Source organism: Festucalex cinctus, chromosome 4 (assembly GCF_051991245.1).
Source record: "Festucalex cinctus isolate MCC-2025b chromosome 4, RoL_Fcin_1.0, whole genome shotgun sequence".
NCBI classification, from domain to species: Eukaryota; Metazoa; Chordata; class Actinopteri; order Syngnathiformes; family Syngnathidae; genus Festucalex; species Festucalex cinctus.
The window spans coordinates 8,765,599-8,781,745 of record NC_135414.1 but is presented as its reverse complement, the minus strand read 5'-3'; the positions used below and the strand labels follow the sequence as shown (position 1 = coordinate 8,781,745).

The 16,147-nt window shown below is 37.7% G+C and overlaps 1 protein-coding gene across 3 annotated transcripts in view; it reads left to right on the top strand.

Annotated features, from left to right (window-relative positions):
* The window catches only part of homer2 (homer scaffold protein 2), a 40,074-nt gene that overhangs the window by 22,164 nt on the left and 1,763 nt on the right, over positions 1–16,147 (top strand). For all 3 annotated transcript variants that reach the window (XM_077518644.1, XM_077518643.1, XM_077518642.1), the window contains exons 3-8: positions 703–834; positions 1,398–1,490; positions 1,777–1,916; positions 3,602–3,758; positions 5,216–5,326; positions 13,240–13,320. In XM_077518644.1, the coding sequence (XP_077374770.1) occupies positions 703–834; positions 1,398–1,490; positions 1,777–1,916; positions 3,602–3,758; positions 5,216–5,326; positions 13,240–13,320 (714 nt within the window). The remainder of the gene's footprint in view (positions 1–702; positions 835–1,397; positions 1,491–1,776; positions 1,917–3,601; positions 3,759–5,215; positions 5,327–13,239; positions 13,321–16,147) is intronic.

The following is a 16,147-nucleotide window of genomic DNA, read 5'->3' as shown; positions in this document are numbered from 1 at the left end:
AAAGTCTAACAAATTGCAAGGTTATCAGCTTGTGTTAATTTAAATTAAAAACTAAGCAAGTAAATGGTTCTGTTTTCTACTGTAGTTTTTCGAAAGTTAAACATCATTTCTTAATTTTATTTATTTTAAATAAAAATTGAAGGTTGTTCCCAGTTTTAGCATCATAAAGTAGACATTTAATACATTCATAAATGAAAAATTCCCTGCATTCAAATGTAGCTAATTTGGGGTTTGAGTGAGGGTTCTTAAAAGGTTTCAAAAGATCTTTGCAGACAGTAAAAAATTGTCTGAATATGTTCAAAATGTCTTTGCGGCAAGTAAAAACTGTCTGTGAACATCTTACAAATCCTGATGAAAATCCTAAATTTCGCTACGTTCGCAAGCATTCACTGCTCAGTGAGATACCAACATATTTGTCAAATGACAATTATCGGCACAGATAATCTGCCTGGCCGATAATCTGTCTATCCCTAATTGAAATGATGAGTGAAGGTCAAATGACTTCATTTTAAGTTCATCCAAATACACTCCCAAAAGCAGAACAATTTTTTTGTGAGTCGCATAGACACATATTGTCATTACTTGGCAGTTGGCAGCGCGCACTTGAGGTTTTATCTGTCGGCAAATTGTAAATGGAGCTCTTGATACTCATTAGTCTAATTGTGTCCTCAGCAGGAGTTTCGTGTGTCTTGTTTTCCTCAGGTTATCATCAACAGCACCATCACACCCAACATGATGTTCACAAAGACGTCACAGAAGTTCGGCCAGTGGGCAGACAGCAGGGCCAACACTGTGTTCGGTTTGGGCTTCAGCTCAGAGCAGCAGCTTGCTAAGGTAAAGAGTGTTCAGCATTACACACATTTGATCCATGAATTGATTTCCACCAAGCATTACATGGTTTGGAACGAGTGATCTGTCGTATTATCTACTGAAGGGTGTGTAGGCGGGATGGCAGTGTTGTATTATTTATGTAGAATGTGTGACATCATACCAGCATAACACAATGGAACTCGTTAATGCATTCAGCAAAGAGGAGGGACGTGTCACAGTAAACAATGGTGGATGTGCCGCATCTTAGATTTTTGTTGGCGTATGGTTGTTTATTCCAAAAAGATAGCTTTGTTGTAGAAAATGTTTTTCATATTCATCCCAAAAGAGTCGTTTACTGTATGTCATCTAATCAGTGAACTGCTTTGTTTAGCTCCACCCACCAGGTACTGTATTATTGCTTTTGGTGCACCAGTCAAGTCTGATTGATTTGTTACCCTTCACAACTTGAAGGAGGGAAATGCCAAAAATTGTAAACTGAATTGCAGTGCTGGGTTAAAACGAACGTGAAAGCGTCCGTCTTGATTATCACGATGCCTATACTTCAATCTCATTCCGCTCGTTTTCAGTTTGCAGAGAAGTTCCAGGAGGTCAAAGAGGCGGCAAAAATGGCAAAAGACAAATCTCAGGAGAAGGTGGAGGTGCTGAGTAATCACTCCCAGGTAAGCCATCACTCGGGTTTGAATGGGTTAAGTAATTTGAGGTATGAGCCTGGTCAAGAAAGGATTCATATTCTTGAGTCAAGGTAGCACTGTATCAGCAGTAGTGTTGCACATAGTAATAGTTGACGTGTCATGATTGTTTACGGTGTTGTGCCAACGGAGTGTCCTATTTCTCAGTCAGTGCAAGAATTTTGAGAGGCCAATCAAACTTGAGGAAGCTGCAGGTCAGATAGTCCTTTCATGTAAAATGGCCCGAAGCACAAAATGCCCCCTATGCCCCCACCAGGAGTCTGGACGTGAAACGCCATCAACAAACCAGGCTTCCAGCATTAATGGCACCGATGATGAGAAGATCTTTCATGTGGGACCAGAAGCTGTCCTGCTGAAGAATGAGAACGATCTACTCAAGAGTGCCGTCGAGCAGAGGTAAGGCTTCCCTTTTGGGTTTTTGATTTGCACTTTCAAAGCAATTTTTCTTTTTTTCTTTTTCTTTTTTGATTGAAGATTCAGCAGCAGCACCTATTAAGCTTTCTTTCATATAAGTGAGCCTCAACAGCACGACTACAGTGGTACCTTGACATACGTGGAACAAATTACACTTTTATCTCAAGGCACCACTGTATTTGACATTATGAAATAATTTCACCACATTCGGAATAGCTCCCTTACGGAGGACATCACACCTTCAATAATTACCGATCCGGCAGTTATATGGATCACTCGTACTGTTCCAACTAATGTTTTGAGTTTCACACTGTTCTGGAAATTGTCTCTCTTTATTGCTGCTGGGATTATCGCACACATACATAAATGAGCTACTCCGATGGGTGAGACTGATCCACTCTGCCATTTAGCTTCATTAATCCTAGTACTGAACGCTGTAAATTATAATTGCATAAAACGGCAGATGTTGTTCCAGATGGGATTCAAATGACCCCAGAATATCCTAATCATCTGCAACAACATTGACTTTTTCTCCCCCCGTTTTTTTTTTTTTTTTCAACCTGGCAACATTTGACTCTATTGAATGACATTTTATTGTGGGAATGCTGGAGCATTCCCACATGTTTTTGTGATTTTGCTGCATAACAACTCCCACATAATACTTCCATTTTATACTGTTCAAATTTCAACTAGCTTCAAAAATTCACATCTCCCGGGGTATATATCATCTGATTCCACATGACTTACAGTATTTCCACAATTTAACTTTTAATATCAACTTTTCCCCATTCATTTTTAATGGGACAGACATGGAACTTTACAGTATCAATTTCCACCCCACTTCCATACATGTAACTTATAATCATTACCAGGTGTCTTACACTGCTCGTTGGTAAAGTGCATTGTCCAGGAACCAGGAGGTCATAATTTTATAATTTATCTCTCAATTCACAAGTATTCCACATTCATTTAAATCTTAGCATTCAGCTATTAGCATTCAGCTTTCAGCATTCCCACGCAATTTCTACAGAAATTGCATTTAGTCTAGTTCTGAAAGTAATTACAATTACTTCAAATTTATTTCATTTTGGCATAATGTGTTCTATTGCTAATTTCACATTGCTTTTCCTAGGTCATAATTTCAAAATTTATCTCTCAATTATTTCATAAGCATTCTACATTCATTCAAATTTTAGCATTCAGTTATTAGCATTCAGCTTTCAGCATTCCCACGCAATTTCTCCAGAAATTGCTCCTACTCTAGCTATGAAAGTAATTAAAATTACTTCAAATTTCTTTCATTTTGGCGTATAGTGTTCTATTGCTAATTTCACATTGCTTCTCCTAGCCTCTACATGGCTTTGGGGCTTACCGGAGAACTGTGACAGCATGCGAAACGGCTGAGACCTGTAATGTCTTTAGTATACGTCTGTCCATGTGTGATTAAAGAGCAACACTTCAATACAGCCATGAATAAAGAAGTGACGAGAAATGTTGTAAACATTTCCTGGCCAGACCATGTGCATTTCAAGCAAAGAAGTCATCATTGGAATTATTTGGTTTCATTCTGCGTCACCTCAGTGGGCCCAAAGGTTTCAACACGCGCCTGTCTAAAATGTTCGCTCCTTTTAATAACGCTCCTCTTGGAACCGTCTCTCGTCTGACAGCAACACCAACGCCAAGAAGTGGGAAACGGAGCTGCAGACGTTAAGAGAGAATAACGCCAGGCTGGTGGACGCGCTGCAGGAGTCCTCGGCTAACGTCGAGAGCTGGAAGAAGCAACTCGGTGCCTGCAAGGAGGAAAGCGACACGCTCAGGGAGAAGGTAATGCCGTTTTTTGGCATGTCTGAAAGGAATGGAAGAAGTCTGCACAAACACACTGACCCATTTTGTTTTTTTGTCTGCTTACTTAGCTTGACGTGAAAAACAATTGACAAGTCCTCTTTATTTGTTTTTGGGTGATAATCAAGTAGCAGCTGCGGGACTCAAACCCTTTGGCACTGTACTACCATAACTGCTGTCACATTTCACGTCTACTGTAAAACTGACATATCAAATCTATTTAAACATCAAATGTGCAACCTTACCAAACCCTAAAATTATATTTTATAATGCTAACATAAAGGCTATAGGTGGGCTAATGGAAATGAGCATATATTGTATGCTAGAGTAATTATAAACCTTCAAATAGGACTGGTTTAAAAAAAAAAAAAAGTCCAATAATCGATATGGAATCGATTTTTCCTTTTCGAACCTGTATTGATTCATAAAACCATGAATCAATTATTTTAATACCTCTATTTTCCCATAAATTCATAAGAACAAATTTTAAAGGCCATTTTTTGTATCTTGCTGTTTTCTTGAAATTTACTGTTCCCTTGAATTCAAAAGTATTTTCCTACATTTATGAAAGACCTGACTTTTTATAATTTAAGACAATTCAGAATATTTTTCATTTATATTTACAATTGTTAAATTAGAATTGTGAAAATATTTTTCATCTCACCCTTGCTGATGCCAATGTTTGTGTAAGACTTAAGTGATTATAACATGTTACTTTCATTAATCAACTAAATCATTGAACCAGTTACTTCCTCCGCAAAATTAAATTTTGAATTTAATGTTTGTGGCGTTTTTATCATGTCCTTGATATTTAAGCAGAATTGATGTTGTATAATTAATCTGTCGGATTGATTAGAAGTGAATCCAATTGAATTGGAAAAAAAAACTGAATCAAACTGCTCTTGTGAATCGAAATGGAATCAATTTGAGGAAATTGGACTCGATAGCCAGCCCTACCTTCAAACAATTGCTACTTTAACATCACTCAGGAATATATTCTCTCTGCTCTGTGTGAACAAATGATTTATTGAAACTTCATTGGGGATCTTCTCTGCCTCTTCTTTTGCTTCTAATGATACTGCATCTCTTCCGCTGAACTGCAGCACTTTTTTTGTTTTTGTTGCACTAATCAAAAAGGTGACTCACATTAAATTCGGGCTTGCCTGTATACTGTACAATCCCTTAAAAATCTGCACTGTAGTAGGGTTGGGGGCGAACGATGAACCACAAAAAAGCGGGGGAACAAAAGGCCTTCCCAAAATGTTCCCAATGTATTGTCTTCGTAAGATGATTACATTTCTCTGGGAAATGAGCAGTGTGTCGTACTCCTTTTGACCATGACTAAACTCCGGCTACCTATTGTACAGATATCATATGTGTTCAAGTTGTTCATGCCTCTCTTGATGCGTCCTTGGCTTGTGTGTGATGTGTGTGTTTAGATTGCAGAGCTGGAGGTTCAGTGTAATGAGGCCAGTCAGGAGAAGCAAAGAAATGCGCAACTGAGCGTGCGTGTGCAGGAGCTGGAGTCCGAGCTGCACGACAAAGAGCAGGTGAGGCGTGGATCACATTTGTTGTGACCAAAATGGAGAGAGAGACAGTGTCTCTCCCCCAGGAAGTGATTAAATCCTCAGTTTGTTGGGAGGTGCTGTTTTGGGAACTTGCTCTTGTCTGGATTTCCTTGTCCCAACTTGAGAATTAATCTTCATTTGTCATCTTCAATTTGCTTTCATTGGTTTGATGCAGTTAAATTCAAATGATCTGTGTTTAATTAATACAGTGTAATTGTATTTATTAAAAACAAGGGGAAGACAGATGTGGATTTTTTGGGGGGGCCGATATGGATTCCGATATTTGGCAGAATGAAATTCTGATAACTGATTAATCAGCCACTTAATTTAGAAAATAGAATGAATAAGAGAACTATTATTTTTTGGTCCCTTAATGTTTACAGCAATGCAGATATGAACTATTTATGATACTTTGTACTTTATTATTTAAATGTTATTTTATTAAATTTTTTATTTTTTATTTTTTTGGGGGAGGGGGGGTGTACTGTACAACGGCGTATTAGGGCCACGTAGAAATATATATTTTTTCAGAGGGCGGGGGCAATATGATGAAAAAAAGGTGGAAAATTTGCCACTTTATAATATGATGAGAAAAAAAAATTGCCACTTTATGAACTGGCAAATTTGCCACTTTTTTTCTCGTCGCGTCGCTGTTTGTGTCAAGTTTAGTGTCGAAAGGAAATGCATGTGTCAAGCTACACAAGTCAGAGTTTGCAAAATGTCTACCGTGGAAGAACTCGTTAAAATGTACTTTTCGGTCGGGTTTTCAAACAAGGAGATACTAATTGCTTTAGCAGAGGTTAACAATATCATATTTGCCAGTTTTTGCCGCTTTTTCTCTCTCGTCATATTCAATGGCGGAGCCAGAGGGGGGGCCGGGGTGGCACGTGCCCCTGCTGAAATGTGATTGGACCCAGCAGACTCCAAATGATTGACATATCACGGCACCGAAGCAGTGACGTCGCACGCCTGGCCGATGCAGCCTGCCAGCATTTTTTTCAAGCAGACACCTACTAACTGTTATGCCCCTCCTGAACAGTAGCTGGCGCTACTTACGACAAAGCATTATAATCCACCTCACTAGGAGTCTGGAGAAGGAGAATCATCTGTTTTAAGGAGCAGTCTCCTGAGTACCGAGAATGCATGTTGGCGTTTGGCTATATCATGTTTGTTTGCCTGTGAGATGTGAGTGACTGTTTAAAATAACTTTTATGTTCAGATTATGGGTGTCAAAATTGTCGCATTATTATCTCGTTAACTTAAAGTGCCTTTAACGGCACTTTTTTTTTTTTTTAACGCTCGATTAACGACCGCTCCTTATTTGGAAAGCCTCTACTCAGGGAATTCTAGTCACCACGCAGTAGAAACGTCCACGTCAAAACTACCCAATAGAAAAGCACTGGAGCTAAAATACAGTGTTCAAGGGGCAGAATATAGGTGGAGGAGCCATTTGGACTGTGTCTCACCACTACCACCCGTGCCTTGCTTTGAAAGAACGCACTCGGTTAGCCGTTGCGTTCGCACCGAGCACCAAGAGGCGTCCATGGGCACTCTGAAACCCCTGTGAGAGTGAAGAGCCGAATGGACGCCGTCTTGACAGTTGGAGTGAGCACAAGCCTATTTATCTTTAAATGTGAGGCGTATTTTATTCAGCATCTCCACAAAATATCTCATCAAGGTGAAAGTGAAACTACCGATGTGTTCGCTGTAACAGTAGAGCGGCCTCAGCTGCGTCTCGCATCCGAGAACTTAACATAAAAAGGAGTCACTATAACACAATTTAGCAGTAATACATTAAATGATACTGCCTAATGTGTGGGGATTGGCGTCAAGTTGTATTTTACAATTTTAAAATGTGCAGAAACTCGCAAGTTACTTATTGTTTAAAATTACAGAGCTATTAATATGAAAAGAACACATCGGTCGTTTCTGGTTCCTATGCAGTAAAAATTCGTCATTTTACAATGCACATCCTATTTCACTTAACAAAATAAAAGCCTAGAGCAAATGCATATATTTGTGGGGACTGTGTTGTATTTTACAGTTTTAAAAATGTGCATAATTTCACAAGTTACTTCATGTTAAAAATTAGGCAGCTCCTAATATGAAAAGAGAAATGCATTGAGCTTTCACTATTGTCTTACAAATGCAATTATACCATGTTGTAGTGATAGAAAAATGACCAAAACAAATCAGTCACGCTTTGGTTTGGTTTTACAGTACAGCACGTATTTTATTTTTATTTTTTTAAACTTTTTTTCTTGAATTGTTATTAAATTACTATATCAATGAATTTTTTAATTTTTTTAAATTGAATTATTATGAAATTGCTCTATCAATGACTAAAAAAAAAATAAATATATTGAAATTGGGGGGGGGGGGGGGGGGGGTACATTTTATTGTAAATGTAGGTATAAATTGAGATATAAAATGTGCAATTAATGTGTGATTAATAGTCAGTTAATTATTGAAGTAATGCGATTAATTATGATTACAAATTTTAATCCACTGACACCTCTAGTTCAGATAGATTGTTTTGGACAGACATCAATAAGCAACGTAGTTTTGTGCAAGCTAAAAATAAGTATGTTGTTGTTGTTATGCAATACAATAGCACCCTCCAATGGTTGAAAGTTCAAACCGACACTAACTGACGTTTGCATTTACAGGTAGAAGGGGAGGATTTATTAACATGATTATTAATTAATCACATTAATAAATTATGTGGTTGTAAATGAAGTAGTAGTTGGAGTAATAAATTTATTTTTCATAGGGTGTGTGGAAAATGAAGTTTGGCACTTCGACAGGATCTTTAGTCATACTGTAATACAAATTTGCATTATGTTCATATTATAATGTTATGTTGATAAAAGTACTGTAATTGCATGAATACAGTATCTGCATGTGCGTGCAAGTTCATTCAAGTTAAACAGTGCTGAATTATTATTTTTTTGTACATTTTATACATTCTTAATAAACGGCACATTATGTGCAAAAATCTCCCCTGTGCTTAATATGTACTTAAATATATTTGAACATCGATAGAGACTCCGATTGAAATTAATTTTCATGAAAACAAATTTGGCATCATCTTTGGATGAAGTATCCTTGGCCCCCCCCCTGGCCCCCCTATTTATAAAAGTCTGGCTCCGCCACTGGTCATATTCCCCCCCGACCTAAAGAAAATGTAAATATTTCTACATGGCCCTAATATGTTGTCGTAGAAATGTTAAAAAAATAAATACATTAAATAAATAATAATAATAATAATAATAAAGAAAATATACCCGCAATAAGTGAAATCCGCAAAGCTTTTTTTTACATTTATTGTTTTAAGGCTCTAAAACCCCTTACCACATAGTTTATACAGTTTTCTCATTAAACGTTCTCAATGTTCAAACATTCATACATTTTAGAAAATAGGTACATTACTGTCAAAAAAAAAAAAATGCATGCAAAATTGCACTAAAAAAAATCCGCATTATCGCGAGGAAACACTGTAATGGGCAGATTTTAAAAGCGCTAATATTGGCCAACCTATTACTCAACCAGGGCCCTATTCGAAACATTGAAATTTAAATTCCTTTTACTCACGAATATGGATTTGCTTATACAAATACATTGAGTTTCAAGCTTGGTGACAGAATAAATTGAACTAAGTCAAGGTACCACATACAGTAAATATATGATGTTACTCACTTTCTGTGTAATGATAAAAGAAAGTTTTTGGGCTTAATTTGCATTAGCTGCATTGTATTGTGGTCCAAACCAGCAAAGTGTCTGCTCTGCACATCCTAATTGTGCTGTTATTTCTAATGAGAAAGAGTCCTGTGAGGACACACTCTTTTGACCTTTACTCATGCTTGCTTTAATTCCGCTTCCAGCAATTGGAGAGCCTTGCGTGCACTTTTCTTTCTTTTATTAACAGTGTCTCGCTCCAAAACTGGCTGCTTTCTGACACAAAGCCAACTTGTAGTGCTTGTTAAAAAAAAAAAAAAAACAACAACTGCAATTGAAGTTTATCATAGTTTTCATAAGTCATATATAATTCGTAACGGCTACACCATAGCCTGACGCAGAAGTTTAACAAGGCCTTTATGTTATGATCCGATTCTAAACGATTTGCTACTTCTTGGAGTACTTCTGAAAGTGGCTTATCTCCTGCATCTATTCTTGAGCAAGCCTGTGATCATCAGGCGCTAAACTCTCTGCGCGTGAATAGATACTGCAAGTGCTGCTGCTTATGTCTGTATAAGGAAGTCAGCCAATCACGTAACTGGCTCCGCCTCATGTCATTTGATTGACAGACCAAGTCATTCGGCTGTGAAACGCTATTATGTAATAGAAGGCCATTGTGGAAAAAGACATTATGAAATAAAAAATGACTTTGTTTAAAAAATAAATAAATAAATAAAAAGTTTTCTTATCTTATAAAACCTTGAAAAATAAATTAAATGTCATTATTTTTAAAAAGTAGGATGTTGAAATTATTATTAAATATTTAATCAAAAATAATATATTTATTATTTATAGTTACGTATTAAAGAATAATATAACACTTTTCATAATAATACTAACACCTAATTTTACAATTTAATGGCCATATTACATAATTGTCTGTTATTTATCAAAAGGATACTTATTTAAAAATGGCCTTTTTATTTATTGAATTTTGACACTTTTGGGCTTCCATGGTTAATTGGACTAAATGTTAATAGGTTAGTTTTTTTCCACATAAATTGCCTGAGCGTTGAGCCAATAGTTCCACAACAAATTTCCTGGTTAAATTTTACTGGTCCTCTTTTTATGCTGTGACATCATGTGACTAAAGATGAGGAGTCACAAAGAGGCTTAGAAGTTGACGTCCCATCGGCATTCTCATGGCTAAAAACAATGAGCAGTATTCAAAGGTTTGTTCCATCAAATTCACCTGTAAAGATTTTAGGTTCATTTTCAAATTTCACTGGACGCCCGAACTTTTTTGTGAGTAACGTACATTGAAGCTAATTTCAAATATGATCAAAGGATGATTGACCAGTTCTGGACTCTGCAGTGTTTCCGTCTGCATATGAAAGCACGGTGAGCGAGCAGATGGCCCACAGAGGCTCATCTGCCCAGTGACTAATTTCTCCTCGAAAACGCACGCACACACATTCTCCCGGGGTGGTGGGCGCACACTGGCCAGTCACGAAGTAGCAGAAGCAATCCGCCGCAGGTGATGACAAATGTCGGATTCTCATTATTATGATAAAGTGTTTCTCATAAAGCAGGGAGGCAAAAGCAGAAAAAACAAACTTGCAAGCACATGGAGCACACTCGCAATTGATATTTATATTGACTTTTACTTTATATTCACTGGCCACCACCCGAGGTACGCAATCTAATGGGATCTAATATAAAAACTGTATTATGAAATTTTGCCCTTAGGTTTGTTTGATCCTGTCAGAGAGAGATTCATTTAACTATCGTTTCTATCGTGGTTTTAGGAGTGCGATAGAATTATATAGCATCATAGTGAGAGTACTTTTTGCAGCCTCACAGAGTGCTTCGCGTACACTGAACACAAAATATAAGCAAGTGAATGCTCTTTTGCGAGGAATTCACATATGGATTCTCCTTCAGTTATGCCTTAACTCAGTGGTGTCCAAACTACGGCCCGGGGCCCATTTGCGGCCCGCCGTTCATTTTTTCATTGGCCCGCGACATATGCTAAAAATGGCATTTGACTCAGTTCAAATAAAATAAACAAAACAAAAATGTTCGGAGATGGTCAAAGTAAGAAGGGAGGGTAACAGAAAACAGGTGCCATTAAAGGTTATTTTAGTTAACTAAAACTAATGAAAAAATTAGTGCTGTCAAACGATTACAATTTTTAATCTGATTAATCACACTTTTTAATTTTGATTAATCACGATTAATCAGCTAAATTACTTGCATAATATAAAATGCAAAATACTGTAATATTTTGACGTTAATGCATTTTATTATCTGAATGTCATTTGAAAACATTGATTAAATGCATGTACGCAATTGTATGCATGCGTGTATTGCTCAAAACATAACAGCATCATATCAATTGGGTGCAATTCAGCAATTATATTACAAAGAACGTGTTAAATACTGACGAAAACTTGGTAACATCATCATATCAACTGAGTGCAATTGAGCAATTATGAATTAATTGAATGCAAATTACTTTTGTTTTATCTAAAGTCCCGTCTGGGTGTTTTTTAAAGCAAAATTTACCACCGAGCACACCAACTGGAGTCACCCCGCTCATTTTGGAACAACAGGCGTAGGAAATGCCGTGCATTAACCTAATCACTGACCTGCGCAGCCTTCAATGTAACCATCCGCGGCTACGTTTAAAGGCCTCAGTATGCTTCGGCGAGAGGCTCGCGCGGAGGCGTTATGGCGTCGCTCCGCTCGTGCGTTTGCCTTCCGACTTGTGCGCAATACACATCTGTGTCTGCTGGAGTTCACGCCAAGTCCCACTGTAGCTATGGCTGGGACGCCACAGAGTGGCGATTCCTCTGCATTTTATGACGGATTCAGGAAGTTCAATTTAATTCAGAAACACGAAACAAAGCCGGGGGAGAGTAAGTTCATCACCGTGGCAATTAATTATTGCCAATTTGCACCGGTGTCGGCCGTAAACTCGCCAAAACACAACAGCCATGCGCTTAGCGAACACATTTATTTATTTTTTTTGTTATTGTTGTTTTCCGCCTCTCGTCCCAGGCACATATCCACATGCACAGCCGTGGTCTCCGAGCAGGAAGTCAATTTGCGCCGCCAGTTGCCTTCACGGAAACTATCTGGGCGGGGGGCGGGGAGAGAGAGAGAAAAAAAAGAAAAAACGCCATCGAACGGACCAATCAGAAGCGAGCTACGCCCCGCCATCTACGGCGTTCAAGGATTGGCGACGTGTGCACCGCAGCCGGCCACGAGCGACACGGCACTTAAAATTCATGACCGCCGTAGATCAGGCGGTCATCAACGCGAGAGCAAACGTGGAGGCATAAATTAGGCTTAACGCTCAAGTGCGGTCCAAAAAATAGTGCGATTAATATGAGTTAATACTTGATTAATGTGACAATTTTCTGTGATTAATTAATCTATTAACGCTTTAACTTTGACAGCCCTAGAAAAAATTTAAACTAAACTAAAACAATGTTGTTACCAAAATAAAATAAAAATGAAAATGCTTTTTAAAAATTGAAACCTAACTGAAACTACATTTTATGTTTTCAAAACTAACTAAAACTAACAATAATTATAGCAAACATGTCATTTGTTTTCGTCTTTGGTAATTAATTGAATGCATGAGCCTTTGGGGATGATTTTAAATGTGATTTTTAGTAGATTTATTTTGATATAAACTGGAATAATGACGTTTGAAAGTATGTCACACAGAAGTGGCGTCATCTAGCAGCAGCCAATAGAAAAGCACCTTCAGATGACGTCGTTCCCATAGTGTTTTTAAATATTATGCACAAGTAATACACATTTTTTTTTCAAAAAACTAATACTAATACTGAAACTAATAAACTAAATTAAAACTAAGCATTTTTTAAAGAACTAAACTAATAAAAACTAACAGAACCACCCTAAAAACTAATCAAAACTAGCTAAAATTCCAAAACTACAATAACCCTACATCCATATTACAAATAAATTGGCTTATATAACTGTAGCATTTTTCTAAATATGCAAAAGCACAAATAAATTATTTGTACAATTTTTAGGACTAAACACAATTTCTCGTCATAACATTATGTGGCCCTTCTGATTTTCTGTATGTGGCCCTCAAATGAAAAAGTTTGGACACCCCTGCCCTAACGTGTCTTTTTTTTTTTTTTTTTTTTTTTTCTCCCCACCCCAACCAACCAAAGGAGCTGGAAAATTTGAGAAAGCAGGCAGAGATAATCCCTCAACTCATGGCAGAGTGCGAGAGCGTCACTTCCAAACTGCAGGTAAGCTGTGCTCGGTTGTCATGATTTACGGTGGTGTGTGTGCGTGAAGGCAGCTTGACGTCACACTCCGAGGCCGACAAGTGCTTTCTATTCATCTCTCAGCCTGAAGGCTGGTGATTCGACATTCCTGTCATGAGTCTCACACGCGCACACGTGACTGGCTGCATCTATTAATAAAGCACCATTCCCAGCCCGGTGGTGTGTGGATTACCACTTTTTTTTTCTTTTCTTTTTTTTTAGATGGGACTTCCTTCCAATCTCAACAGTGTTTTTTGTTTTGTTTTGTTTTTTTTTTGTTTTTTTTTAAAGTGGTTGTGCTGGACCTGGCTGTAAAATGAGGTTAATTTCATGCGCGTTGAAGCCCCGCCCACCCCGTCCCGTTGCTCTTTTTAACAAAGGGGCACCTGTTCGGATTTGCGAAACCTGACGTGCAAGAGTGCGCAGGCGGTGGGTGTGTAAGAGTCAGGTGTGACATCACGGTACCTGCATGCTCCGGGGTCAAAGTTTGAAATGAGCACGAGAGGCCAAACGTAATGTGTACAACTATGTACGGCCTCTTGTGGCGGGCGGGCGGGAGCGGGATAAAAGCAACAATGACATGCCTGGAGTGCCTCAACTGGCTGGTTTGTTTGTCAAAGCAGCCAGCTGGATGAACAGCAACAAAGGGTTGGAGCCTTCTCCTCCACATGGATGGCTCCTAAAATGACACCAGAGGGTTTTTTTTCCTCCCCTCTAATGCTTGTCTGAATAGTGCTGAACAATTATTTGAATTCAAATCAAAATTGCAATGTTGTAAAATCGCAAAGACTGCAAGTGGGAGAGAGTGGAAAAACCCCCAACTTGTTTTCGGTCGGTCGGTAGGCTTAGTAGTAATGATTAAAAAAAAAAAAAAAAACACACAACCACCCCCTTGACTTCCTAAGGACCATGTTTAGTTGGTTTAAACACCATGTCAACAAACCTCACAGTGAATTACTTGTTACCCTGAGGCTGGCTTAAAAGTTTGAAGACACCTAGGATGCTATTTAGACGGCACACTTTGATTGAAAATGTTGCTCAGGCCATAATTTTTCTAGACTTACCATCATTTTTGTTTTCTGTTGGACTACAGTTCAAAAGCAATGTCTGATTTAGCATGTCATGTCTTGTACATCATATATATATATATATATATATATATATATATATATATATATATATATATATATATATATATATATATATAATTTATTTATTTATTTTTTTTATTTTATTTTATTTTTTTTTTTGCTTGCTTAATTCCTGAACATAGCTAGCTTAAAGCTAATAAGTAATTGAAAACGCCATTGACCCGCTTAAAAAATTAGCATGAGACTTGCAGCACACATATGCCTCTCAACAATGGATATTCATGAACAAATACTGTCGGAGAGTACACAGACAAGCAACCCAAAAATTCTCACGGATGTATAATCTTCTTATGCTGCGAAACAACTTGTATTAACAAACTTTTATTGCGACTTTCTTCTTCTACACCTTCATGTAACAAGGGTGCATCTCAATGCGAGGACCCACACTGCCCCTAAGTGGCCATGTTGTGTATATCTTAAACTGTGATCCCAATAAACAATACACTACTATGTTCATTGTAGTAAATCACAATATTATATTTCAAAATCATTTAGCCGTATCACTGAATCTCATGTTTTTTAATTTTTCTGAATTGTGTGTGGCTGTATTAGAAATTGAATGTGTTGGCACTCGTGTCTCTCCTGTAAATGTGACACTAGAGTAGCCTACAGATAAAATTTCAAGAGTCAGCTGGGCGCAGCACCTATTTAGCACTCCTATTTTAAACTCCTCCCTTCATCGGCATCTTTGGCATTAAAGTGTTGCCTGACAGTCTGGACCGCCCGCTTCACCTCCCCCAAGCAACAAACTCATAAATACATAACTGCAAAAAAAAAAAAAAATGCTGTCAAAAGCTTTTTCAATTGCCATAAGTTGTGAGGATGACATTTTGTGTAGATTCCAGTCATTCTACGTTTCCCAGAATTCCAGATTTTCCACTAACAAGTGAATCAGATGTTTAAAAAAAAAAAAAAAAAGTTGCGCATAATTTCCCAGTTTTGTGTGTGAATTGGGCTATTCCTTCTGGTGTGCCCACTTTGGCCACCGGGTGCCAGTATGATAGTCATATACACACCCAAAAAAAGACTAGACTGCTACTTCTTCTATTACTACTGTAAGTGAGTCAGTAAGATGCAGTAATAGTCATTTTTGTCGAGGATAAAGAATATGTCAGTCAGCTGTTTGACTTGATGATTGCATTTCAATGGGGAACATCACCTCGGTTGAGCAAATTCAATTGGTCACTCGAGGTTCCGCTGTATTTGCTTTATCAGACATTTTTAAATGTAGTCCAGTTTCAATCACGCTTTTTTTTTTTTTTTTTCATAGTCAACCTCACCACGCTTTTTATGTAGTCATCTTTTTGTCGACGATAAAGCTAGCATTTTAGTCCAAGGAAACAATTTTATTTGCCAAGTTTTAGTCAACAATAGCTGTCAACGTTTTAGTCTAGTTTTAGTCAGGACAATCATTTTACCACTGCATATATATTTTTCGTCAGCAGATAATGTTGAACATTTTGGAACTAAAATGATTTCACGTAAAATTGTCATCTTTTTGATGGAAAAACTAATTTACACACAATTATATAGTATATCAACAATTGGCTGTTATGGTTCCATGCTACAAGCTAGTACGTTAGCCAGCATTAGTTAGCGGTTGGTTTAGCATTATTGTTGGAACGTTATAGCCGATGGATTATTGTTATGGTATAACT